This window comes from Arvicola amphibius, chromosome 9 (genome assembly GCF_903992535.2).
Source record: "Arvicola amphibius chromosome 9, mArvAmp1.2, whole genome shotgun sequence".
Lineage (NCBI taxonomy): Eukaryota > Metazoa > Chordata > Mammalia > Rodentia > Cricetidae > Arvicola > Arvicola amphibius.
In genome coordinates, this window is record NC_052055.2 from 79,036,301 (window position 1) to 79,061,823 (window position 25,523).

Sequence of the window (25,523 nt, forward strand, 5' to 3'; positions counted from 1 at the left end):
GGCTCAGTCACCACAGATGGAGCGCACTGAAACTAGGAGCCAGCATAAGTCGCCCCTCCTTCCCGTGGTCTGTGTCGCAGCGACGCAAACAGAGCCAGACCTCCGTGTCCGAGCCATGTTTGGAAGTACACGGCTGTGGACACACTGGAAAAACCAAGCTTGGGAGCCTTGGGTCACCATCAGAGGTTCTGAGAGAATGAGTTTATCTTGTGGGTGGGGAATGTAGCTCATGGGAAGAGCATTTATCTGCCCAGTACTGGGGCGGGCGGGGGGGGGGGGGAATTACCTTGTGAGATGGTGTTTGAAGACAGGGTTGATAAAACAACGCAGAGCTATGTGGGTGCCTATCACGTATTACAGACAGAAAGTGTAAAAAGTGCTTACTTTTGTAAAAAGACGATGGCTCCATTCAGTGAGATCTTTACTACTTAACCTAGGCGCTCCCTACAATTCCAGGAGAATGCAAAACAAGCTTCCATTCCAAGGCACCTGTTCCTAGCTCGATTTCTTCCCTTTAAGCCCTCCATGGTCATTTCATCGGCAATGAAGGGCATGCTCGGTGGCTTGGCTTTCCCTCCTCAGCAGTCACGAGGACTACTCACCGTTACCACCACGTAGAGACACCATACCACCGAGCTGAGATGAAAGACGACCAGCTGTCCAGATTCATTGAACTTGCTGTGTTTGACCTTGGAGAGATGAAGCCGTTTGCTGATTTTCTAGAGAAGAAAAAACTCCACACGTTACTACATGAGCATGCGGATCCCTGGCAGATTCCACGCTCCCGTGCCTCTCCTTTACAAAAGAGTTAGTAGTTCCAACTCCTCACAGCCCAGGCTATTGAGTATAAGACTACTGAGTGCCCATGGTGCTGTGTTTCAGGTAAGCACTCTGAGAAAGCAGTAGGTGTGTGGACCGTTAGCTTCTGTGGAAAGAAAACATCTCTCAGTCATGCTGTGTTTGAGGGATCCCGAGGATATGCTCACGCTGCCTTCGAGACAGCTTGCCCCATTATGAACTGTTGCCCCGCGTGTGAACTGAAAAAATCTGAGAAAGAGGACAGAAACAGAGCAGTTGCGGAGTCTAGCCTCTGGCAACCAAAGGATCTAAGTTAGTGGACAGAAGCAATCAGGGCTGTGCTTTTCTTCAAGGTAAGGCAGACAGACCATCCTAAAGGACTGCCCAGCTTCTGACCCCAGAATCCAAACGTGTCACTTACGTCTAAGATGTACTCTTGTACCACAGCATGCAAGATGATGGTGATGAAGATGTAGAACAAGATGGTGACCAGGTCCTTTGGGCCATAGTGGTAGTGGACTGTCTCGCTGTCTGTGGGATAAAAGGGATCTTGTCAGCACGCCCCAGGTGAGGAGATGCTCTAAGACCCCAAAGGGGAAAGAGATGGAGAACACAGCATTCTCTCAGTACCCCTCCTCTGCTGCACCCAAGTTCAGAAGAAAGCTTCTGCCCCAGCACCCTGCCTTATCTCTGGACTCAGTCCTTGGGAAGCACCCACGGGAGGGCCTTGGAGAATGCAGTCCATATGGTGATGTCTGCATGGTTCTATAGTACTGGCAGAAAGGCAGTGCCCGGCCATGTGTCTTGGGTAAATGACAAACCTCTCTGGGCCTCAGTTTTCTTCATATGTCATATGTAGTCCTTCCTACATCACTGTGAGGCACCTGTCTGTAAGGTCTCTTTCAGTGCCTCAGGTTTCTATGTCAGAAGTAAGGATAAGAGCTCCGGTATCACAGAGTATTATAAAAAATAAATGAATTCATGGGAAGTACCGTGCGATGATTCTGACAACCTGCCTGAATTCAGAATCACCATGGAAACACACTTCTGGATCTACCTCTGAAGGTGCTCCCAGAAATGTTTAACTGGAGAGGGAAGACCTTCTGTGCATGGAGAAGGCACACCCCAAGGAATGAAATAAAAGGAGAGAGCTGGCTGAGCACCTGCCTCTGTGTTTCCCAACTGTGGATACAATGCAAGCGGCTGCCGCAAAGTCCTATACCATGTCCTCTGGCCATGATAGGCTGTGCTCTCCAACTGTGAGCCCAAACAGACCCTCTCTCCTTTAACCAGCTAGGTTGTTACCACACTGAGAAAAGTACGTAAAATAGTAAGTGTGGCACATTGTGTGTGCCTGTGTGTGCACGCGCACGTGAGGGGTATGTTCGGGTATTTGTGTGTGCATGAGTATGTATGTGTGCGTGAGCACATGTGTAGTGTGGGGGTGGGCATCTGGTACATATTTGTTATTACTTCTGTTGCTGGGCTACTGTGAGGATTAAACAAGACAAGGTCTACAGCACAGTACCTAAAATCGTAGCAGGCTTCCAGCAGATGGTGGACTGCCCTATTAAATTATTAAATCAGGCAGAAGAATTGTTTGTTTTTACAGCCAGGGCCTTGCTATGTAGACTTCCAACTTGTGCCAATCCTCCTGCCTCAGCCTCCTGCCCAGCAGAAGCCAGTGCAGCTATGCCAGCCGAGAGAGGACAGCTTACAGGCTTGCTCCGGTGAGCAGGCACAAGGTTGCAGGAGGCTGGCTGGCACACGCCGCCTGCCTGGGGCTCTGGCTCTGTGACTGCCCTCCCCTGTGGACGTGCTGGCTGCCCTTCCAGCTGTGCGGCTGAGCCTGAGTCACACACGGATGAGTCATCTCTGCTGGGATGCATTTACCAGAAGGTAGGCCAGGGTCAGCTTGCTTCACGGTGGCCAGAGAAAGAAGCAATTTTGAACTGGGTCACTATGGGAGTTTCTGCTAACTTCAGCCTCCCTGGACTGGGAGAACGTGACAGAGGGCAGTGTCTAGCACAGAGACAAGATCTAGAAATCTCACATTTTTCTTTTCCATCTCTCTCCACCTCTCTACAAATACCTACCTTTGTGAAAGGCACTGGGCTAACGTTAAGTTTCTGCCCTTGGGGGCCAAATCCAACTGGGGGTGGAAAAGGGAACAGTTACACTTTAATCAGGCCCACTGCAGAGAGGTAGGCAGAGAGCTCAGCAGGCAAGGGTGGGTTGCGGCTGGGGTGCAGGTACTGGGTCTTATTGGCCAAGAAGACCAGGAAGTTATGGAAATCTGGTTACATTGTCTGGGCATTCTGGGCCCAGGGCTCAGGAAAGGTGCTCAAGAGAAGGGTGAGTGCCAGGGTTACCACAGGCAACCTATGTGCCATGGGAGTGGTGTGGTCTTTATCCTGAAAGAAACAGAGAAACATCCAAGAACTTGAAATAAGCAGCTGCGTGGAAAACTTGTATTATGGAAACTGTCCTGAGAAGCAGTGAACAAAAAACCAGGCCTCCGGGTAAGGACACCATCATGAGGACATGCCAGGATCCAGCTGAGGAACTGCAGGAGCCAATCCAGGCAGGAGGAAAGGCAGAGAAAGGCAGCCAAGGATAAAGAAGGAATGAGCAGGAAGTGCTAATCCATCCAACAGTGACAAGAGGAGAAGGAGGAGAGAGGGAGGGAGGGAGGGAGGGAAGGAGAGAGGGAGGGAGGGAGGGAGAGAAGGAGGGAGAGAGAGCACCAACCCCCATCTCTGTCCTACCACCTGTAGGATTAGGCTCCACAAATGAGGAGCAAGGGGGAGCGAAACTACACCATATTTTGGAACTACAGGAAGAACTAGGAACATGCAAAGTTTCATGGTCAAAATCACCATTAGGGAAACTGGGACCCACATTCAACCAAGTTAGTGTAGTCTAAAATTAGTGAAATACGATGGTGTCCAACATCGCTGAGCATCAGGGAAATGCACATCACAACGACCTCCCCACGAGGCTAGCCACAATTAAAGAAAATCAAATCTGTTGCTGGGGATGTGAAGAAATAGGAACCATGTGCCTCACTGGTGGGACTGTAACTCAGCATTGCCACTACAGAAAATTGCATGGTAGTTGCTCAGAAAATCTAAAATAATAATTAGCCTGGGTCCTAGCATTACCATTAAGTAAAAACGCAAAAGAATTAAAAACAGGATTTCAAGGCTTGAGAGATGGCTCAATTGGCAAAGCATTTCTGGCATAAGGACTTGAGTTCCACCCTCAAAACCTACATGAAAAGCTGGGCATGGTGGCATGTACTTGTAATCCTAGCGTCGGGGAGGCAGGAAGAGCCAGATGGGTAGATGAGCCAATCTAACCCGCTTGCAATTCCCTGCCAACAGCAGACTGTCTCAGGCTCGTGAGGAATGATATCCAAAGCTGACCTCTGACCCCAAGGCACAATGAGAAACATACCTACCCACAAATACATACCCATACACATACAAAGAAAACAACACGAGAAATACCATACGAAATCACTTTTGGTGGATGAAAAGTAAGTATAAAGCATAAAGGAAATCTAGTTCAGACATGGGTTCCCCTGCCAGCTTAAGATTTTTACATATATGCAAGTATTCCCCAATGCAAAGACATCAGTAATATTTGTACATACACATGCAAAGTGGTACCAGGATGGCAAAAAATGTAGAAAGAATTCAAGTGTCCATCAAGGGATAAATAGATAAAATGTGGCGTGTACACACACTGACATACTTCTCAGCCTTCAAAGAAAGGAAATCTAGACACGTGCTTTAACAGTGATATTATGTCGGGTAACATATGGCAGTCACCAAATGGTAAGACATATTTGATCCTACTGGTACAGGCTCCCTAGGCCTTCCTAAGACTGTCAAATTCTTCCAGAGAGAGAGGATAAAGGCAGTCACTCAGGACAGAAAGAGAAGAAATGCAGAACCGTTGCTCAATGGCTATAGCTTCCGATTATTTGAGATATTCATGTAGACTGGCTGAGCAAGCTGTGAATGTACTTAACATTACTAACTTGTTTACTTCAAAATAATTAAGATGAGAAATTTTATTATGTGTTTTGCCATAACTAAAATACAACAGAATAACAGTGGCCAGGAATAATGCAAGCTTAAATAGACTCAGGCTGGGGTCAGAGGCGGGGGCTGCACAGTGGGAACCCACAATTGGGCTTTATAGACCACAGTGAACTCTGTGGACTTCCTTAAGGCAGCAGGAAGCCCCAGAAGTCTTAAAAAGATCAACTTGGCCATACAGTCACAAGGGTGGCAGGGAGACAGTGGTCAGTCAGTAGGTGGGTCTCCAGATGGTGGGACAGGGACAGGGCCTCTGCTCTAGGGTGCAAGTGCAACAATGGGGACAGACAAAGCATGCTGGGCTGGCTGCAGGTTCAGGACTTTACCTGTGTTTTGTAGCCCCCTGCTCACCACCTCAGAATTCTTCAAGGAACTTCATGCTACACAACGGAACCTTAAAATTGTCTCAGGAGTTGAGCAAGGACGGTGGCTTCAGAGATGTGGACATTTCTCAGCTCTCTTAGTTTCTAGAGTCCCAGCCGGCCCCCCTAATGCTATGCCAAGGTCAACCCCACTCCACCATGCCATCCTTGGCTTCATCACCAGCATTATGATGCTCCTTTGAGTCGACAGTAGTAAGGACCAACATCACACCCAGATTCTCCAAAGGTCCCGAGTCACATAGCAGCTCTGTTGCTTTCTTCCTTATCTACTTTCTGTTTGATTAGAGGGAAAAAAGATGCTCTGATTCCTACTTTCTTTTCAGGCTGGCCTCAACCTCACAGAGATCTGCCTGTCTCTGTCTCCTGAGCGCTGGGATTAAAGGCATGCACCACCACCACCCGGGCTGGTTCCTACTTTCTATAGAGCTATGGAAACTGGAACTTTGCTCCAGTTTCCTGACTTTGCTCCATACCTGACCTTTTAAAATCAGTTGCTCCATAACACATCAAAAACAGCGCTAGAGATGGCTCCAAGATCAAGAGGACTTGCTGCTTTTTTAAAGGACCCAGATTTGGTTCCAAGCGCCTACATGTTGGCTAATAACCATGTTTAACTCCAGTTCCAGAGGCTCCAATGCCCCCATCTGGCCTGTGTGGGTACTGCACATATGTGGCACATAAACAGGCAGGCAAATACTCATACACATAAAATTTAAAAGCAAATCTTTAAAAAAGGAATTGTTTAAAAAAATCACATTGTTCTTATTATCCAAGTTAGACTGGTCCTTATGGACCACGGTTCTCATGAAGGGCAGTGTTGCTAGGGGCGTACTGTATGGTTCTAGAAGGGTAACATCTTTAGGCTATTAAATCAGTGATGTGAACAGTCAAGAGTCACAGCAAATTGTCTCCAGAGCCCAGCAAGCAAAATGGTCCCGGTGGGTTAAGTGCATACTCCCCACATGGAGACCTGCAGGAAGCAGCCAGTGTTCTGCATTTCAACCAAGAGATATGCTCTTACCTAATTTTCTTTCCATATCGCCATCTCGGCCTATCTGTCACATGTCTACTTAGAGAAGGAAACAAGTTCACAAAAGAGCCACCTCCTTTTCATCGGTGGAAAAGGAAACACACAGTTAAATGGGGCTGAATAAATGGTGAGTGATGGGCACTGTCTGTTTCGGGGGGGCCCAGGAGGAAGGAATGGAGAGCAGAGAACTGAGCATGCGTTCGGGGTGGGGAGGACATGGAGGCTGCCTCTTTCTCACTGTTGTCAAGGGAGAGGCACAGCCCAGTGCTGGCCAATTCCCGGTACTTTCAAACCAGAGACCATCTGATTTTACAATACCGGAGACGAATTCATAAAAGTGTAAACATGGCGTGGGCCAACACTGAATAAGCCAAAGAAAATGTATCTGCAGGAAAACTCCAACCACAAGCTACCAGTTTGCAACCTGCGGCCGGGCTGTCCCCTGACCCCTTCCCAGTTCCGACATTCTATGGGTTTCTGTGCTGACAGGTCCCACATTGCTTCAGATCTTTTCCCATATATATAAATCCAGAATATGGGCATGAGAAAAATTAAACAAAATCAAGAGGCAAATGGGGCTGGGGCTGGGGATGTGGGTCAGAGGTTGAGTATGGATGCTTGAACCTTGGTCCTGTTAAAGACGAAGAAAGGGAGGGGCATGTGGTAGAGAAAGAAGGGAGAAAGACAGACAGACAGACATAGAATTAAAAGAAAAGCAGGGAAAAGCATTAACAACCACCTGGGGCAAATGTTTCCAGTTCTCAGACAAATGTTTCATCTTGTCAGAATGTAAAAAGCTCATGGAACTTAGACGAAAGATCAAAACTCAGCAGAAAAATGGGCAAAGTGTATGAACAGACAATTCACGGAAGAAGGAAACACAGGCAGCTCTTGGTAACTGAAAATGATGCTCGGCTTTACCCAGAAAAATGTAAATGAAAACCACACTGAGATAACACTTCATACCTGACCAGATGGGCAAAAGTCCCAATTCTAACCATGCAGCCTTGCTGAGGCCATGGGGAAATCTCTGCTCGCACAGCGCTGGTGGGAGTGCACAGTAGTACCATCTTCACGGAGGGTCATGTGGCCATGCTGTTGAGGTTACAAAGGCACTGAGCCTTTGATACGACAATTCTACTTCTGGGAACTTCCTACCCTCTAGCTAGTACTTGCCCCACGGTCGGCAGGGCATATGCTCCTCTCCTGGTTATAAACCAGAGCTCTGCTTTCAAAAGTACAACAGCATTGTGATGTTTTCATCTATAGGGAACTACGCATAGATACACAGGCTCAGTATTCTTTAGACAGAAGTCCACAATCTGAAAAATTTTAAGTATGGACACGAAGCCACATTTGGAAAATTCCATGCCTAAGCTCCCGTGAGACTGCGGTTAAAATTCAAGCGCACTAGAAATACTGTGCAAAATTACTCTCAGAGAATGAGAGGTAAAGAGGAAACATAAATGGAGTCTAGTTCAGACATGGGTCCCCTTTGAAACTTCTTAATACATATATGCAAATATTCCTCAAACCGAAGACACTGAAAATCTTGATCACCCTGGCTCCAAGTATTAGCCTAGCAAGGGAGGCTCAAACTGCAATGCATCAGGGCTCCTTAGAGAAAGAGCCCCGAGAGGCTACACTTGAGGTATCTTTGCAGAGCCACAGGGCGGTATGTTTTACTTTGTTGCTTTATTTTATTTTACTGTTTCATGAAAGGCCATGCACGAAAAGGTCTAAAGCTCATTTCTAGAGCTGCTCTTTGCCACCATGTATCCATGTTTCTCTGACTCAGTCACCCACGTGGGCAGTGAGGCTAAAGCAAACCACCTTCTGGGTCCTGGTGGTGCATGCCTGTCATCTCAGTCTGGGAGACAGAGGCAGGAGGAACAGAGGAATTCAGGGTCCGTGTGGGACACGGAGCCTTATCTCCACCCCATCCAGCAATAAGTAAAGTAGGTGAGATGGATCGGGAGGAAAAGGTAAGGACTGACTCCTGCAAGTGGTCCTCTGTCCTCTGACACGCAACATGGCACCCTCCCCGGCAACAACAAATAAAAAAAAAAGTCAGGGCTGATGAGATAGCGCAGTGGTTAGAGCACTGCTGCTCTTGCAGAACACCCAAGTTTGGTTCCCACACCCACATCGGATGCTCACAACCACCGGAAACTCCACCTCCAGAGGATCTAGAACTCTCTTCTGGAGTTCCCGGGCGCGGCACCCGTGTGTATACCCCCACTCCACCTCTCATACATCCACATAATTAAAAGTAAATCTGAAAAGGCCCTAAAAATAAAATAAAACTATCCTTCACCACAAAGCTCTAAGAATAAAAGAACTTATAAAACTGTAAAGTGCTGTGCAAATAGATGGAACGATTATTACCCTTCCCCACAGAAAGACGATGAACAGAACAGTCCTACGTACTCATTTAGAATAAATACCGCAAGTGGCAATTATAAGCCCTTTATTAGCGAGGCACTACACCGAGCGTGTCTGGTAAATGACATCATTTATGCCGTGCTGTGATCCCGAGTATTATCCCTGTTTACTGACATGGCAGCTGTGGCTCAGAGACAACAGGAACTGGACTCAAGTGATCTGTAGCTAGAGTGGGCCACAACCGCAGAAGCCAGGGGCCAAACTCATTCTCTCCTCACTAGGCCCCTCTGCTTTCTGACTGCCCTTCAAATGTCAGAGGTACGGTACATTCCTTCAGTCCTGAAGGCTTTAAACTACTCCCTGAGAAGGCAGGAGAGAGAAAGCTCTAGAATATATGCAGGGACACATGCACAGCCTTCAGGAGCAGGATTCTGACCTCCCAACATGGAATATGAAGGCGATTGGTATCATCATTATAAGCATCAAAATGGTTCTCAGACTGCATGTGTGCACATACACATGGACATACATACACACAGCTATGAGTTAAACTGTGTCCCTTCACCTCCAAAAATTATGCTGAAGTCCCTAGTACCTCACAATAATATTTTGCTTGGAATAGGATCGATATGGGGGTGAAAAGTTAAAATGAGGTCATTAGGGTGGGGACTCATTTCAATATGATTTATGCCCTCAAAAACCTGGGAAGTAGCAACACAGAGACAGACACACAGGAGGAAGATGACAGGAAGAGGCGTGGAGGTAGCAGCCATCCACACCCACAAGCCAACGAGAAGGGCTCTTTCCCTGACAGGTGCAGGAGGAACCACTGCTGATGGCAGTATGGATTTAGATTGCTAGCCCCCAGAATCAGGCCTTGTGGTATGTTGTAACCACGGCCTTAAGAAACACATTCTCTCTCTACACAAGGGTCACAAAATGAAAGACAGACTTGGCTGACTACCATTCGGTCTCTTATTGCATGTTCTGGAATCTATTTTCTTCTATGTGGTAGCAACGTAAGAAGACAAAGGATGTTTTCTGTAGCATAAAAAGAAGTAGCGAGGGTGAGAGAAGACTCTAGAGGGTTCAGGAGTAGAAGGTCGCGGCTTCTGGGTTGTCTCCTTGAAGAACCAGCACTTTCTGTAAGGCTGGAAGGAAATCTATCAAGGACTCCTCAGCATCAGACATGCAGTACTGATCCCTCTGGTCCACAGCCGGGGGCTTCCTGTGACACCCTGGACACGATGTGCCATTCCGGAGACTATCACGACGCAGAACATCATGTCTGGGGACAGACTTCAGGCAAAGACTACCAAGAGTCAGGTAGGAAAAGTCACTTCTTGAGGATCACATGGAACAGCAGCAACAACAACAAAAGACAGAGCTTTGCTTTATGTGTGAAATTCAAAAAGTTAATCAGGGCTTTTACTTATGCAAAAATAACAATCTGAACAAACGTGTTAATTTGAAGGACAAAAAGATCATTGTTGTAAAAATGACTAAAAGAAAATATGCCAGCGAGACAGCATAAGAAACCATAAGAAAGTTCCAGTCTAGAGTAAAGACCACAAAACCAAAATTATATCACACTGAGCAGTGGGGGTCCGGGTCAGAGGGGTATGGAGAGGAAGGAAACTGTCAGACACCAGTGTTCCCATCCATCTCAAGCATCAAGTCAGTCAACACAGCGGCTCAGAGATTCTGCTAATTAATGAATGGCAGAGACCAGCAGCTCTCAGCTGGTGGGTTGCGACCCTCCAGGGGTCAAATGACCTTTTCACCAGGGTGGTATATCAGATACTTACCTTATGATTCCTAACAGTAGCAAAATTAAAGTTATGAAGTAGCAATGAAAATAATTTTATGGTTGGGGGTCCCCACAACATGAAGAACTGTATTAATAGGTTGAGAACCACTGGCGTGGATCTGTAGGCTGTAGACAGGGAATTGGATGGAATCATGTCTCTCCTGGAAGGTGACATATCGACATTTACAGGGACGTATTCAGTGTCTGAAGCATCAGGAAGCAGAGTGCTTATGATTTGTTCTGTCTTCTGAAGAGTTGTTTTGCTTGCTAAATTTTAGTTATTCAAATGAAAATCAAGTCCAGACTTGACCATAATTCCTGGGAGGAGGCTTCCCATAGCTGACACAGTGGGGGACTTGCTTTAGTTTCTCTTCATTCAGAGGAACCCTGAGGCAAAAATGGTCTTGGTAGCCATTTAGCACAAGGTGAGGACAAAGCCAGCTCCGTGTCTCAAAAGTTGGCATCTCTACATGACAAACCCAGCCTTTCCATAGCTTTCTGAGCACTAGGGCTCTGTATGAGGTCCAGACAGCCCTGTCTCTCTCTGCCCTTCCTGGTCATCCTTGAGAACATCAATCAACTCTCTGGGTCCAGTTCCGCCCACTATGACAGGACCAGGCCGCACCACTCCCCCCCCCCCCCCCCAGCTGTAAGGGTCACAGGTCTGGGCTGGAGAGCATTCACTCCAAGCAGCTCCAGAGGCACTGCTGCCCACCTGTCCTTCCCTTTTCTGTTCTCTCTGAGCTCATCTTACCGCAGGGCTTGGTGTGATATGTGAGTCGTTCAGATCCCCCGGCAAAAGCCTTGGGCTGAATGAGGCTGTTTTCATAGGCGGTATGGCTCATTCCAGAAAGGGCTAGAAAACAACAGTCAAGGTGCGGTGAAGGAGGTTCCCGGGCTTTCTACCTCTTCCTGATACAAAACACAACATGGTATATACTAATGATCAAACCAGCAGAAATGGGCAGCAAGATAGGATGGATCTATCACCTTAGCCACTGTAAAATAAGCCCTGCTCTGGAAGAGACCCCTCCGTACCAGCCTTGTAGCTCTTTGAGTAGAGCAGCAGGCAGGCTCAGGACTTTCAAAGACTCCCTTATCCTATCTTAGCCAGGGTTTTCTATTGCTGGGATGAAACACCATGACCAAAAGCTACTTGGGGAGGAAAGGGTTTATTTTGCTTACACTTCCACATCACTCTTCATTATCAAAGAAAGTCAGGGCAGAAACTCAACTAGGACAGGAGCCTGGAAGCCATGGAGGAGTGCTGCTTACCGGCTTGCTCCCTATGACTTGCTCAGCCTGCTTTCTTACAACACGCCAGCCCATCAGCCCAAGGGTGGCAGCACCACAATGTTGGGCCCTCCCACATCAATCACTCATTAAGAAAATGCCCTACAAACTTGCCACAGCCCTATCTTATAGAAGCAATTTCTCAATTGGGGTTCCCTCCTCTCAGGTGACTCTAGCTTGTGCCAAGTTGGCATATAAATGTAGGTGGCACATACACTGTATCACATATGTGTTCATGACTTCTGGGAACTTGTAGCCCCAGCTGAAACCCAAATCTACTCAGTCATACTCCCCACCTCTTCCACCCCACCCCCATCAAATAGTTATAGTGTGGTTGTTCTAATGAGAATGGCCCCCATTAGGCTCATATATTTAAATACTTAATCCCCAGTTGGTGGAACTATTTGGAAAGGATTAGGAGGTGTGGCCTTGTTGTGAAGGTGTGTCACTGGGGGTGGGCTCTGAGGTTCCAAAAGTCCACAGCATTCCCAGTTCTCTCTCTCTCTCTCTCTCTCTCTCTCTCTCTCTCTCTCTCTCTCCCCTCACTGTGGATCAGGTGTAAGCTCTCAGCTACTGCTTCAGCACCATGCCTGCCTGCTGCCATAGTCCCATCATGAACTCCAACCCTCTGAAACTATAAGCAAGCTCCCAATAAACTTTCTTCTTCTTGGCCATGGTGTCTCTTCACGGCAATAAGGAAGTAACTAAGATATGTGGGAAAACCAAAACTAAAAAAGAAAAGAAAGATCCAAATGAGTAACTAGACTTAATGGCTCTCCCCATCTCACCACTGAGAGAGAGCACAGGAGCATTACTGGGCACAGTCTCCTCCACGGTTTCCACTGGGGATCTTGCTACAGGTGGGTGCTGCTCTAGAAGGAGGCCTAAACGTCTGTGTTTCTAATGAGTTCCCAGGTCATGCTAAAGGTCTATGCTGCCAATACTTCAGGGGACCTTGAGTTGAGGCAATGACCATCAGTCCCCATTTTGCAAAGAATGGGTATGCCCCAGATGTTAAACAGTTTGTGGAAAACATTTAGCAGTTCAGAGACATAACCCGAATAACCATGTAAAAAAATGCTGGGACCCAGAAGTGCCGATATCTTGGTGGGAACCTCCAATTGCCGTGCACAGCGCCCCCGTGTCTGCGTTCAGTGCGCTGGCACCCAGTTCGTGAGATTCGGGCAAGGGACAGGAGGTTAAAATACACAAACACATACAGACAGAGAGACAGAGACACGGGTCATCCCTGAATTCCCCAAGAATGCCCCCTTTATTGTGTTCAGGGGCAGATTATATAGAGATAGCCACGCCCCAGCCAAACCCACCAGAAACCACTCTCCTGCCATCAGGAACTCCTGAAGGTCTTGTGCTCAGAGCAGCTGTAGGCACTCAGATCAGGGGATTACAAGAAATTCAGAATCTGGGGTCTCACTGCTCCCAACACAGAAGCTCAAGTAGTCTATGTTAGAAGGGAGGCTACCAGGTCAGGAGTCACGTATAGGAAGAAACAAACCTCTGTTATTTCCCAACCTCTTATAGTCTATATATTTCTGACCACGATACTAGATACTTTGAGGAATTCTACATAGAAAGTCATACTTAAAGTGTCTAATGAAGTTAAGATAAGGAAACAAAAGCAAAAACAAAACAAACAAACAAACAAATCCAGGCCATGGAGTTAAATTTGAATTCCATATAAACAATGATTGATCTCTGCTGGGTGTGTGACACATGTCTGTAATCTCAACATCGGGAAGACTGAGGCAAGAGGATTCCTGTGAGTTTGAGCTAGCCTGGACTAAAGGGTGATCAAATACCAGGCCAGTCAAAGTTACCCAACAAGACCTCATTTCCCACAAAACAAAACACTTTAATTTCCTATAGTCATAACTATGTTTTCTGTATTTGTGTTTCATGCATTACTTGAGCTATAGTTTTGAAATGTGTTTATGTGGAATTCAAATAGTCCTGGCTTTTGTGTTTGCAAACTTTGGCAACCCTGACAGGATGCCAAATAGAAGAAGCAAGAAGAGCTGGGATTTGGTTTTTTTTTTTCGGACAGTGCAACAAAACCATCAATTTGCAGCTAGTCTATCTTGCAACTAGAATGTGGTCTGGGTTCATCTGTGTCTCTCCTAGAATTCATACTTTGACATACTAGCTCCCAGGACGCTGGGATCTGACCTCATTTGAAAACAGGCTCTTTACTGACGTCTTTACATCATCGTTAATGAAGCCATGGTGGACTAAGGAAATCTGACGGTGGCTGATATACACAGGCAGGAACGGCATGTCAAACCGATGTGGAAAGAAGTTGGGAACAGATCTTCCCTCACACCTTCAGAGGGAGAGAGGCCCAAGTCCCATGGATCTCAGCTGTCAAGACTCCAAACTGAGAGACGATAAATGACTTGTGATTAGGCAGCTAGGTTTACTCATAAGAAGAGTGGGATTCTTGAAAATGGAGACGACAGAGTAGGAAAAACCAGTGCAGCAGGGAAGACGGGTCAAGAAAGAGCCTCTTCAATATCGTGGATGTGCTGGGTTCCTGGAAACCCCAGCCAGGACGACCCAGGGATTCACAAATGAGCACGAAGCCTGAAAGCTCACATCTATCCTCCCAGTATTTGAGAGGCTGAGGAAGGAGTTGGTTCAATGGGGTAGGGAAGAGAGGGGCTCTGAGACTGTCAGGAGTACAAGGCCACCACTTTACCAGAACCCAACTTTAAACACTGCCTCGTGACATATACATTATGAAGAGGAGATTTTAGAAGGCAGAACTTCTCTGGTTATACGAAAGGGAAGGGGGGAGGATAGATTTCTAAGCACTTCAGCCCCTAAGGAGATTTATGAGTAGGGATTTAGAAATCATAACCTTAACAAACCTGCTATTGTCAAATGGTTTTGTCCCGTGAGAAGCTTGCTTTCCTGCAAGCCAGGCAAACAGGCATTACCATGCTGGACTGGTCACATTTCAAATAGCCCCAAACGGTAAAACCATCCCTTCTGCCCTTTCTAAAGTCCTTGAAGCCCTCCATCTGGTAGGCACTCTAATGGACCCTCACCCAGGGCACACAAACCCAGAAGAGGTTTCCAGGAGCAGAGTTCAACAGCCACATCTTGGAAGCAGCCAACCCTGGGATTCTCTGGGCTCAGTGGCTACACTCAGCCACTAGCACACCCTAGACATTTGTTTCTCTCTAGAGAGTTCTACATTGACACCCCTCCACTAGGGCTGCCCCATCTTCTATGTTCACAACTCCGTGTTCTCCATGCCCACCATAAAGTCAGCCTTTTGGAAGGACACGTCACTGGGCTTTTTTTTCCTTCACCTTGTAGCTCTGTGTATTTCCCTCACCACCCTATTGCAATTATAATTATCTGCTTAATTATCTGCTTACTTATTACCCATATCTTCCTTAAATTGTTTTACAACTAGGGCCAGCATACGAGAGACACAGAAATATTTGTCTAGAGTGAGCAATTAACTAATTAAACTAATGAACCCATGATGGTGGCGCACTCCCAAGACTCAATAGGAACTTCTTTATGCCCAGCAGCTCTGGCTTGGGCCTAACCTGAAACAGTCTACACTTGTCTTCCTGACTATGAAGTGGATGGTTGAGGCATTGCTTACTGTCTAACGTCTCCAACAAGGAGTTAAAAGGATGCCTTAGACAAATACATGTTCAGTTTTATTACTTTTGCGCTGCTGTAGCAATACCTGCCAGGATCAACTTAAAAAACCAGTTAGTTGCGTTAGTGCCTACCTGTAACCCCAACACCAGAGAGACAGAGACAGGAGGATGATGGTAAGTTCAAGGCTTACTGAGTCTAGTGAGTTCCAGCTCAGTCAGGGCTACCTAGCTAAACCCTGTCTCAAATTAATCCTCTGAGTAGGAAAAGTTCTTTGCAAACTATGCATTAAACATGGGATTAATATCTAGGATAAATAAAGAACTGCAAAAATTAAACATCCAACCCCACCCCAAACATCCGATCAGAAATGGGTTCATGAACTAAACAGACAGTTCTCAAAGGAAGAATCACGAAAGGAAAAAATGTCCAACATCCTGAGCCACTAAGGAAATTCAAATTAAAACGGATTTGAGACTCCACCATGATAGTCAGAATGGCTATCATGGAGAAAACAAAGAATAAATGCTGGCAAGGGCAGTGTTGTTGGGAACGCAATCCATGCAGCCATTGGAAGTACACAGCCAAAGGACTCCCTGTCTGCATCCCACTACTGACCATGGCACATCCATGTTAAATTGCTGCATTATTCTCAATAGCTAAGAAATGGAACCAGCAGAGATGTCCATCAACAGATACATGAGCAAAGTAAATGTGGAATTTTATTTAGCCATAAGACAAATGAAATTGGGATATTTACAATAAAATAGACAGAGCTGAAGATTATGTTAAATAAAACAAGACAGGCCAGGCATGGTAGAACACGCCTTTAATCCCTGCACTTGGGAAGCAGAAGCAGGTGCATCTCTGAGTTTCTGACCAGCCTGGTCTATGGGCAGGACAGCCAGGGCTGTTACAGAGAAACCCTGTCTTAAAAAAAAATTTTAAATAAAGGAAAACAAGACAATTCCAAGGAACTTATATTTAAACTTACATAAGTGTGTGTGTGTATGTGAATGTGTGTGTGTATATGAATGTGTGTGTGTATATATGTTATGAAAGCAGAAAGAAGTAATATAATACCTGTTCTAGGAAAGCAAAGGGAGTCTGTGGTGAGAAGGGAGGGGAACAAGAAAAGAAAGGCATGGCATGGGAAGAGACCATGGAGAGAGGGAAGAATGAGAACAGAGTATAATGACACAAATGTGTAATGCTAATGAAGCCCATGGGAAGCTAATTTAAAAAATAATAATTCGGGCTGGAGAAATGGCTCAGGGATTAGAAGCATGGGTGGCTTGTCCAGAGGACTGAGGTTGAATTCCCAGCACCCACATGGCAGTTCACAACTGTCAGTAACTCCTGATGGTATCTGACGGTGTCTTGCTTCCAAGGACACTGCACATACATAGTACACAGACACACATACAGGGAAACCCACCATACACATGATCTAATATGTTTTTAATTAGGAGAGAAAGAAAACCGGAGGCAGTGAGCCCAAGGGTAGGTGGCAGTTGTGGGATATTGTCATGAGGCCACATTTCTTTTTTGTCATTCCGAGAAAAGACGTTATCTCATAGTTCAATAAGGTTAAGGGAACGCCTAAAATTGTGTGTAACTTTCAGGAGAGAAGGAAAAGGAAAAATAGGATGTTCCTACCCAAGCCAGCTTCATTAAGAGCCCTCTTCCAGAAGAAGAAAGAAAAAGGGGTGCAAGAGAGGAGAGAAGCAGATGAACAAAGGGAGGGGACAAAAGGAGGGAGGGTGAACTAGTTGCTCACTTTTAAGATTTACAAACTGTCACAGCACAGCAACTATTATCACATGGGGAGGCTCCATCACATTCATGGTATGAATCAGGATCGAACTGAACGGAAGTTCTTGCTGAGTGATGGGGTCATATGTGATTGCTATCTTCTTGTCTATATTGTATACATTTTCTCTAAGACTTATGTAATGCTTGTGTAAATGCATTTGAGATGGGGACATGTATCTACATTTTAAACCAGTACCCCGAAGGTTAAATAATATATGATTCTATGACTGGGTGTGCTGACTCCCCTGTATTCTTGGCACTTGATAAGCTGAGCCAGAGGACTGCCTTGAGTTCAAGGTCAGCCTGGCTTAAAACTGTGGGAGACCCCATCGCAAAAATCTAAACACACTCTCTCTCTCTCTCTCTCTCTCTTTCTCTCTCTCTCTCTCTCTCTCTCTCTCTCTCTCTCTCTCTCACACACACACACACACACACACACACACACACACACGACACTCCTATGCATATAAGGTATTTACTGCAACAAATTCATAGAGAAAAGAGAATGGTGGTTGCTATAGGGAGCTACTGTTTAAGGCTTAAGAGTTCAGTTCTGCAAGATGAAAAGAGTTCTCAATATAGAAAGCAGCACAATGTGAATGTACTTACTACAACCATACATCTAAAACCGGATAGTGGAACGTGCCCAGCTACTAGGGAAACACTACTGTGCACACCTATTCTACCACATTTTAAAAACTAAATATTTAACTTGCTCACTTGGAAGTACGACTGGTTGTGTGTGAATCTCACAACTGACAGGTGACAGCAGTGAGAGAAACCTGACTTTGATCTCGGACCGCACAGGACTGAGCAACAAAATTCATTGTGCCCACCAGTACCGGAGTGTGCACTGGAACGCATGTGTGTCTGGCCATGGCATTTCCTGGATCCCCAGGCTGAGAGATGCTCTCAAGTTTCTCTTCCCACAGTGAAGAACATTCTTCCTCTCTTACCACAGTCTCTTAATCTGACTCTCCAAAAAGGGAACTGCACCATATACCCAGATGCAAGGATTGGCTGCAGGGATGAGCTCAGGCAAAATCCATGGCTACCCCTTCACGGGCCAAAGAGTCACCCGTTTACTCTCCCCCACCACCCAAATCCTCGAGGTACACCTGGTGGAGCCAGATAAAGCTCCCTGATAGAAAAGTCAAGACCATTCCCCTAACACCAAATGAGAGAAGACCTAGACTCGACAAGCAAAACTCCCTTCATCCTTCCTCAAGGGGCCCTCAGTATTTTACAGCTGAGAGGGAGGAAAACCTGATTCCTAGGCTGAGTCCCCAAAACCCGAAGGCTGCAGAAACATGGTCCCAAAGCTGATCCTGGCCAGCGGATGTACTGACTTGTTTCCGCCGACATTCCTGCATTTTGACTTTCCGTGGCATTTACAAAATTAGCTGTCAACATTTAAAAAGTGAGGAGTTCATACACCAGGAGAAATATTCTCTGATGCTCTTTGGATAAAAATTATCTCAAGGGCTACAACTCCAGCGACTGTGCTGATTTAACCTGACCATCTACTTGAATAGGCGGAGAAACGCCTGGAGACTGGGGGAGCACAGCTCCTGTGTGTTGGTCCCATATCAGACCTGATGGCCTCGCTGGAAAATGGTGAGCAGAGGCTTTCCTGGAAGCAGATTCCTGGGTGTGCACCCTTGCAGGTATCTTGCCCCGGCCCCTTCCTGTATTCACTCTTTCTCTGCTTCCTTCATGCCACAGCTGAACAGCTCTTCTCTGCCACATATTTCTGCCACCATTGTGGCTCAAGTACGCAGAACCACGTGGCCACGATAGGAACCCTCTGAAGCTGTGAGCTCAAATAACCCTTTCATTCTTAAGGTTCTTTCTGTTAGGTTTGGTCACAGTGATGATGAAGCAAGCACTTGGGGTTCACAGCAACCCCTGGGCCAGTGGCTGGCTGGAATAGAGCAGCAACTATCGTTTTAGGACAGGCCCACTCTCTCCCTGCTCTGCTCTGTGCAGCCATGCTACTCCTGAAGCTGGAGCACCATAACTACACTGGAAGCAGCTAGTGCAGGTCACGTGGTACTTGGAACCACGGTGGCTAGGCCTTCAGCTGTCCATGCAAATACTGGATGCAGGTCAGTTTGTGATGTTACAATTATGGTCAGAGGCCTTCATGAGATGGCTCTGTGTGAAGGACATGGTTTACTCCTAATCTCACCCTAGTCACAATACGGAGCTCCCTTCCCGCCATGTTTCCGTATTCCATAGAAGTACAACATCTGACCCACTTCCCTTGTGGAAAACTAAATAGAAAGCCGTGTTCTTCCTCAGTGGTCAGAGGTGGGAAAGGAAGGAGCCAGAGGCACACTTAGCACCCCATGGGGCAGTACTTTTCTCCTGGTCCTTCAGTGGAGAACAGAAGGAAGCGCCCAGCCACCTAAACACTGGAGCCTGAGGGGTAATATCTAAGAGGTCCCAGGTAGAGCACAAACGAGAAGGTTTTCACGGTGTCCTTACCTGCTGTAGGCACACTAACGTTATACTGAGGTAAGATAAATAGGAAGGCAGTCTTGGCTGTGACCTGGAAAACAAAGGAGAAAAGTTCCTGTTCACTTTCTTGGCCACATCAAAAGGAACAGGAAGAGGCTGCTCCCTACCCTGGGGCCCATCCCTTTATGTCAGTCCTCCCACTCCAGGATACAGGGTTTTCACCCACCCCAAAGCACCAGTTTTGATCCACCCCTCCCAGGACCTGCACTACAGAGCAAAGCAATCCTGGGCCCCAAATGATGGCTACACTGTATTCACTGCAGACAGAATGTAGGGAGCTGTGTTGGCCATAGGCAGCACAAACGGTTCTGCCATTCACTCTTTCATGTACTGATTTAGTTCCTGACACCCAGCTCTGTGGACGGTCACAGCTTTTAAAGGCCCTGAAGCCGACTTCCCAGACATTTCAGTTGTCTGCACCCTGGACAGCAGCCCTGAAGTTTTAAACACAAGCTTCCGAAACAGTAGATTCCAGCTGCTAATTTCACATCTACCCTTCTACTGAACAGGGAAAGGACCTCTGAAACCCCAGCATACTGGTTTGGTTCTTATGAAAGCTATCTTTAGACGGCTGTGGTCCCAATCTGGTTTCTAGTAGTCAAATCAATCCTGGGGCCGTTTACAGCAGGGGTGAGATGACCAAATGTGGGGGTTTGAAGCTGAGATGCAGGAATTGACTGTCCATGTTCAAATGCTGACTCTGTTGGCTATGTAACCACGAGGAAGTCATCCCACACCCCGAGCCAAATCCCTTGTCTAGTACAGCCATGGCTATGTGCAGTTCCTCGGCTGCATACTACAGACTGGGGTGGCATCCATTTCGATTGCATTGTTTCAAATTCCCCAGACTACAGTCAGGACCAAGAAGCACTCTGAGAGACATGTACGAGGTCTGGGGAAGAGAGGTCACTTTCCCAGAGGCTCTGAAGATACTCCTTCAGTCAGGGGTTATGGGTTCTCCTCCAGTGTGGAGGACAGTTGTATGCAGGAAGTGGGGATGTACCAGGCTACACCCAAGTCAGTGTGGTAACAAGTGAAGGATGGCTACTTGGGCATGCCAGGGACAGATGACTGCCCTTAGCCTATTCTACGGGGTCAATCCTCTCCTTTAAGGAGACAAGGACTTGCTGTTACTCTATAGTTATGTATCATTTACTTCTTATAGGTAACTATGTACAAAGTCTTTATACATCTGTGTTCATGCCTATGTGTGCTCTATCAAGTTGGTAGGGAAAGAACGAATAAAATTAGGCATATAAAGGTGCTGTTTTTCACTTCCCCACCACTGGGATTGATATTTGGTCCTGAAGACCTTGCTCTACATTCCTGACCTCCAACCAGTTCAACTGCCTGCTTTTTCCTTACAATAATAAGCTTGGCTCAAGCCCAACAACTCATACATCCCCCTTCCTCTGCAACTCCCCACAACATGTCAATATATATCTCTCTCTCATCCATCTCGCTGCCCCTCAACTGTGAACACTCTGCAAGGCCTTTGGCTACTCCTGGAGAAGGTCACCCCTTCCCAGGCAGCAGTCCTACACTATCCCCTGTTGTGCTATCATTTCCACACAGAGGGACATCGCCGCCTAGAAGGCAGGGAATCCCATCTCCTCGGTTTTCATTGCATGCCCTCCCAAATAGCTAAACCCAGACGAGGTGAGTGCTCAGGTACTGGTGTGGGAGGTCCTTCTGTATATGTGCTGCTTTTATTGGTTAATGAATAAAGCTGCTTTGGCCTATGGCAGGGCAGAATAGAGCAAGGCAAAAATTCCAAGCAGACAGAGGAGAAAAGAAGGCAGAGTCAAGGAGCCGCCATGTAGCCACCGAAGGAGATAAGATGACGGATGGAACCTTACCAGTAGGCCACGGCCATGTGGCAATACACAGATTAATTTTTTTAAGAAAGGTTAATTTAAGATGTAAGAGTTGCTTAATAAGAAGCCCTAAGCTACTGGCCAAGCAGTATATAATTAATATAGTTTCTATGTACTTATTTCAGGTGTGTAGGTGTGTGTGTGGCCTGGAAACGAACGGGCAGCCTCCATCTACAAGGTACTGCTCACTGAATAAGAACTTAATGAAATGCACTTTGATTCATTTTTAACCACAGGTCCCCAGTCTCTACTGGGAGCCACCCTCTGCCACCAATGGCCTTTGCCTTGGGACTCATCTCCTCTGACTCCATCCTCCCCTGGCTTGTATCTCCTGAGTGGGGCTGGCGAGTATTCTGGTCAGTGCCCCAAGTCTGCTGTGGTTTCTGTTGTCCTGTCCCTGGAGCAGCTGTGTGCCTTCAGGGGCGTGAGCCCCCAGAGGGCTTCTTTAAGCTGGCCAGCATCCATTTCTCAGAAGCACTATGATTCTATGTGCGGAACACTACTGTTCAACCACGCCTGTGATGGAGTCCCCAAAAGAACTTGAAACTTTTCTATATCCAGGCCATCCCCCCCCCCCCCCCCGGCAACTAAACTAGACCCTTTCAGTAGCTGGCTCATCAGCGTCTTGTCCAGCTCCCAAAGCATTCTAGCCTGCAGCCAACTCTGAGAGTCATTACACTTAAAACAAACAAACAAGGTAAGACAAATAAATAAAGCCCGAGAAGTAGGTATTTGGTATGTGAATTATATACATTTTTGCTCAAGCCCTCTAAATGTAGCCAATTCTCTTCTATGGAACCGCTGCAAACACGGAAACACCGCGTCCAAGAGAAATACAGAACTGGGTTACTACAAACCAGTCACATGTGACCAAGAGACCAACGTTTAACCTTGCTTTATGCACGTTTCTAAAGGACACCCTAGTTAATACATATTTAATACACACTGTTGGTTCATTAAGATTGAACTCACGGTCAACAGCCCTGGAACTCATGCCCGAGTGAGACAAATAAAGTCATGCTGTTTCTCCCTAATTTAGCACATTGTCTCCTTCTCAAGATTAGGACCTTAGGTAGCACTTCAGGAAAAATACTTAGGGGTCATCGAAATCCCATAAACATCAGAAAATGCAAAACTATGGCCTCAAATAGACTGCAACGGGGATGATTTGTTTATGGTGCGAGAACTGAAACAGGAGGCAGGCAGAGCCTCGTTTCACCTCAGCTGGCAGCAAGGTTTGCACCTGCGTACGGCTGTGGAGAGCCAAGCGTGAATTTGGAGGTTACAGGTACATTTTAGCAAAGTAAGCAGACTCCCAAAGATGAAATCCACAATCAGCGACGGATGAACATATCAAGACAAACCTGTTAGGGCCAAGATTTGTTTGTTTGTTTGTTTGTTTGGTATGTGTGTGTGCACACGCACATGTGCGCAAGTTCATGCACGGGCACATATGTGGAGGTCGGAGGACAGCTTTTCAGGAGTTGGGTCTTCTGCCTATTTATAACTCAGTCTCTCTTGTTTCTGCTGCTATTGCATATGTACACTCACAGCTGATTCTCCTGTCTCCTCTTCTATGGCCCCACAAGAGTGCTAGGGTTATGGCTGTGAGCCACCAAATCCAGCTTTTATACTATGGGTTGCACTGCTCAAACTCGGGTCATCAGGCATTACACGTGCTGGTGTCTCATTGGTCATCAAGATCTTTTTAAACAGCCCCTGGTAGAGACTAACCCCACCGGGTTTAAGTTCTAGAAGAAAACCTTGAAAACCTTCAACATACAATGGCAAGAGAACAGAGCTGACTGGGTGATACACGCTCGCCACATGATGCTCACACACCAACACAGCCACCCTGCAGGAGAGCTGTCTGATCTGCAGCCTGTGACCGGCTCACGGTTCTACTTCTGTACGACTGTTTTCTCTCACTGCGTCCACCCAGAACTACCCACGCAGTCCCACAAATGCCCACTTGATGAACTCACACTGTAAGCAACTGTAGTATTCAGCGGCCCCAGATGAATGTCTACCACATGCCTCCTGAATGTAAGTCCAAGAGAATAGAGTTAAGGCAAAACATACTAGATCCCAGTACTCTTCCATACTTGCCCTCTGGGTGGTGGCAGTAGAAACAAATCCTAAACCATCGTTATTCCCATGTTAGTGTATCCTAAATGCCAGTTTTCTTGTTTCATAGGAAAAGAAGTTAAAGTCTGGACACAGAGAGACCAAGCGGCCTCTGCTGCCCAGTAAGCACTTGAGTACAACAGGCAACCATCATCTTGGGATTTTATAATTTTGTTCCAGAAACAACTTAAGCAAACACACAACAAAGCCCTTAACAGAAACCTAACAAAAACTAGAACACTAAATCCAAACCAAAGAAATCACATGCCGGAAGCCTAGAAAGAAAGACTAGAGAATGAGGCTGGGCCACAGGCACGCAGACCAAGAAGCCCTACACATCATCTCAAGCTGGCCGGAAATCCGGAGTCCAAACTCCGTCCTGAGCATCTGGAAGAGGAAAATAAGATCAGCTACTAAGTCCGCTACATCCATTAAAGGAAGGGGGCAGGGGAGAGGGCAAACATGGGGGAGGGGGAGAAGGAAGCAGTGGCAGCCTTAGCTACAAAGGGTAACCCTACTTGTCCCCCATAAAAACCATTCTATGTACTTTCAAAAGCCCCCCTGGCACCCCAAATCTTCATTCCATCACTCTCCCCTGGCCTGAGGTCAGGGACTGTGCAATGTGGGTTCACAGAGCACAGAGGCTGAGAAACAGGGGCCTACTAAAAACGTCACTCCAATTATTTCTCATCCCTCTAGGGCTGTTTATAGGAAACAATATTGAGTTTAATAGCATATTAAATGCCAAGCTCTGTGGGTGGAAGGTTAAAAGTGACAACGTGTTAATACACTAATGCAAAGGGAAGGCACTAAATTACATAGGAGGGACTCCCCGCCCCCATACACACAAAGAGAGAGAGAGAGAGAGAGAGCACGCTCCATTACAGCTTTAACTACAACATGGTGTGAAACACAACATCAGAGATGTTGAGTAAACTCCCAGCCATACCAAACCCAGAACCATCCCACATCCATGTTCTATTAGAGGCTCATGTAGCCTAATGTTACAAAGACACTAAGAATGCCAGCGGAATTGCTGTTTCCGTGAAGCAATCAGGATGCAGAGTCCATTCCGAGGTAAGCTGTGGACCAATGAATTACCCTTGGGTAAAGTATGTCCCTTCTGTGGGCTCCTTTCCCCAGTACCAACAATAGTGACGACGAATGCCATCCGATGCTTGCTTCATTCCTTCAACAGCCCTGTAAGCGCTGACACTGTTATAGACAGACACGGAAATGAGCAGGCCCGTGGAGAGGGCTGGAATGAACGACTGTCTGTAAAGGACTCTGTTCCGGTTCACAGAGCTGTCATTCTTGAGCTTGTTTGACCTTCACTGCCCAAATCACAGCTTTACTGAAGTGCCCACCTTCAAGTTTAAAGCACAGTGCTGCTTCTCTACCCCTGAAAACGGAAGTCTGGGTGTCCTCCCTGCCGCACAGGCAATTAGAGTCAAGTCCTTAGCCAACCCCGGGCACTGGTACACCAGGGAGGGCTTCAAAATGCACAGTCACTTTCGCTGGAAGTTAATGGCAGCCACCAAAGAAAGAAACCAAAAACTAAGATGAAAGGAACCACATTGTTGGATCCTTCACTTCAGCTAGTTCTGACTTGCTCCTCAACAGACACATCAGCATAACGGGTCTTGTACGATGCTGTGTGGGTACACTATGCAAGACTGAAGGCACGAGAAACTAACTCACGGCAGCGAAAGCCCTGTGAACCTCTGGGGTCCT

The 25,523-nt window shown here is 46.7% G+C and overlaps 1 protein-coding gene across 1 annotated transcript in view; it reads right to left on the minus strand.

The window, feature by feature from the left end:
- The window catches only part of Tram2 (translocation associated membrane protein 2), a 73,702-nt gene that overhangs the window by 14,653 nt on the left and 33,526 nt on the right, over positions 1-25,523 (minus strand). Inside the window, exons 2-4 of the mRNA XM_038343327.2 lie at positions 19,753-19,816; positions 1,220-1,329; positions 603-719 (exon numbers count right to left, since the gene is read on the minus strand). Of these exons, the coding sequence (XP_038199255.1) occupies positions 603-719; positions 1,220-1,329; positions 19,753-19,816 (291 nt within the window). The remainder of the gene's footprint in view (positions 1-602; positions 720-1,219; positions 1,330-19,752; positions 19,817-25,523) is intronic.